The sequence below is a fragment of the Merops nubicus genome, unplaced genomic scaffold, assembly GCF_000691845.1.
Source record: "Merops nubicus isolate BGI_N331 unplaced genomic scaffold, ASM69184v1 scaffold24960, whole genome shotgun sequence".
In the NCBI taxonomy this organism is placed as follows: domain Eukaryota; kingdom Metazoa; phylum Chordata; class Aves; order Coraciiformes; family Meropidae; genus Merops; species Merops nubicus.
Window position 1 is genome coordinate 1,252 of NW_008585200.1, and position 1,891 is coordinate 3,142.

At 65.8% G+C, this 1,891-nt stretch overlaps 1 protein-coding gene across 1 annotated transcript in view; it reads right to left on the minus strand.

The window, feature by feature from the left end:
• LOC103779266 (hexosaminidase D-like) overlaps positions 1 to 1,601 on the minus strand; it is a gene marked incomplete at its 3' end in the record, with an annotated part of 2,833 nt that extends 1,232 nt beyond the window's left edge. The window contains exons 1-6 of the mRNA XM_008946895.1: positions 1,542 to 1,601; positions 1,273 to 1,382; positions 892 to 979; positions 646 to 810; positions 368 to 551; positions 82 to 158 (exon numbers count right to left, since the gene is read on the minus strand). Coding sequence (XP_008945143.1) covers positions 82 to 158; positions 368 to 551; positions 646 to 810; positions 892 to 979; positions 1,273 to 1,382; positions 1,542 to 1,601 — 684 coding nt within the window. The remainder of the gene's footprint in view (positions 1 to 81; positions 159 to 367; positions 552 to 645; positions 811 to 891; positions 980 to 1,272; positions 1,383 to 1,541) is intronic.
• Positions 1,602 to 1,891: the final 290 nt, after the last annotated feature.

The window sequence follows — 1,891 nt, forward strand, 5'->3', positions numbered from 1 at the left end:
GGACGGGCACGAGCCACCAGTGCCACTGTCCCCGGGGCCTGGGGGGCTCAGGGAGACCCAAACCAGAGCCTGGCACGCCACCTTACCAATCTGCTCAGCCTCGAAGTCGGGTGCATAGAACCACACCACGGGCGAGACGTGCTTGGCTATCCCAGACTCTGGGGGGAGCAGGGGTGGGCTCAGGGTGCTGGTGTCAGCCACAGGAGGATGCCTGGAGCTCCTCATGCCCCCCCGAGACCCGGATCCCTGCAGGGCCAGGCACAGGCTCCTGCTGGGCACCGGGCACAGTGCCTGCCAGGGCCCAGGGGGATGGGAGCTGCTGAGACCCCCGGCTCGGGTGCCACCACCGCCATGCCCATCCTCTCACCCCGCAGGGCTCCCACGCTGATCTTCCTCAGCATGTCATCCCACATGAGCGCCCGCAGCCCCCAGTACTGCGTGGAGATGAAACCCAGCACCTCCTTGATGTGATTCAGGTACATGGTCCCCGTGTCGCCCTTGTTGCGGCTCATCCAGTTCTTGGAGTCCATCCCCTCCCCGAGGTGGAAGACCTGGATTAGGGTGACAGGCGGATGCTCTGCGCTCCTGGGAGCACCCCTGGTGCCCGGGGTGAGGGCTGGGGTCCCTGCACAGCCCACTGCCCACCTCGTCCGCGCCGATGTGGATCCAGGTGGAGCGCCTGTGCTTCTCCATCACCTGAGACAAGATGCTCTTGAGCAGGGCCAGGGTCTCTGGGACATGAGGGTTGAAGCTGTTGGGGAAGCGCTCGACCTCCCGCAGGTGCTGGTACTTCTCGTGCTTGAGGATGAACTGCACAGGATGAGCCGTCAGGGAGGGCTCCAGGGGGATCCCCCGTGATGTAGGATGAGGAGCAGGATGGGGACCCCTCACCTCCACGTGCCCAAAGGTCTGCACCAAAGGAACCACCTCCAGCTTGTGGAGCTCCGCCAGCTGCTGGATCCGCTCGATGTCCTCCTCGCTGGGAGGGCAGGGACAGGCTCACCAGGGGATGCCAGGGCAGAGGGCAGAGCTGAGGGCACTCCCTCCTCCTTCCCCTTCTCCTCCTCTGGCATCCTGCCCATGTGGCCCCAGGCCTGTGTGGACTTTACTATGGGGACGCAAATATTGACCCGGCGGGGCAGGACGCTGGTCTGCTGGCAGCACTGCCTGGCACTCTGACCATGGTTATCGTGGGCATGGGTAACACCCAGCCCCTGGCACACGGCCCCTGAGGCAGCCCCACAGCCAGCCCAGCACATGGCCCCAGCTCACCTGTAAGCGTACGGGGACTTGAGGATTTCCAGCTCCCCCTTGAAGGGGAACATGTCCTCGTACTCAATGAGGATCCCGTTGGCTCCCAGCTGAGAGAGGAGGGGGAAAACCTGCAGGGCGGGCAGGGTGGGCTCAGCTGGGGGGGATGGCACGGTCCCCACGGCCCGGCAGGGACCCCCCCCAGGGCGAACCACCGGCCCCGGCTCCAGCCTCTGCCCCCTCGTCACGTCCCTCCCCAGCCCCTCCCCCCCATCCCTGGGCATCCTCACCTGCTCCAGGTAGGAGACCCTGGGTGCAGCTCCCTTGAGGTCCAGGTGGACCAGCCTCATTTCAGTGGCACTGACGTCCCTGGGGACCTGCTGCCCAGGCTCCTGCCTCGGCGCCGTTATCTTTGCTGCAGAGAGCTCCAGAGCCTGGCTCTGGGGGCCGGCGTCCTGCCCGGTGTCACCTGAGTCCCTCCAGAACTCGCTGTCCTTGCTGACGTGCTTGTGCAGCTCCAGGGTAAAGCTGCAGGGAGTGGAGCAGGGCTGGAGGTGCCCTGGAGCACCAGCTGTACCCCAGCACCAGCCCCTGTATGGGTGCAACTCAGGGGGCACCCCACAGACCCCAACCCTGCTGG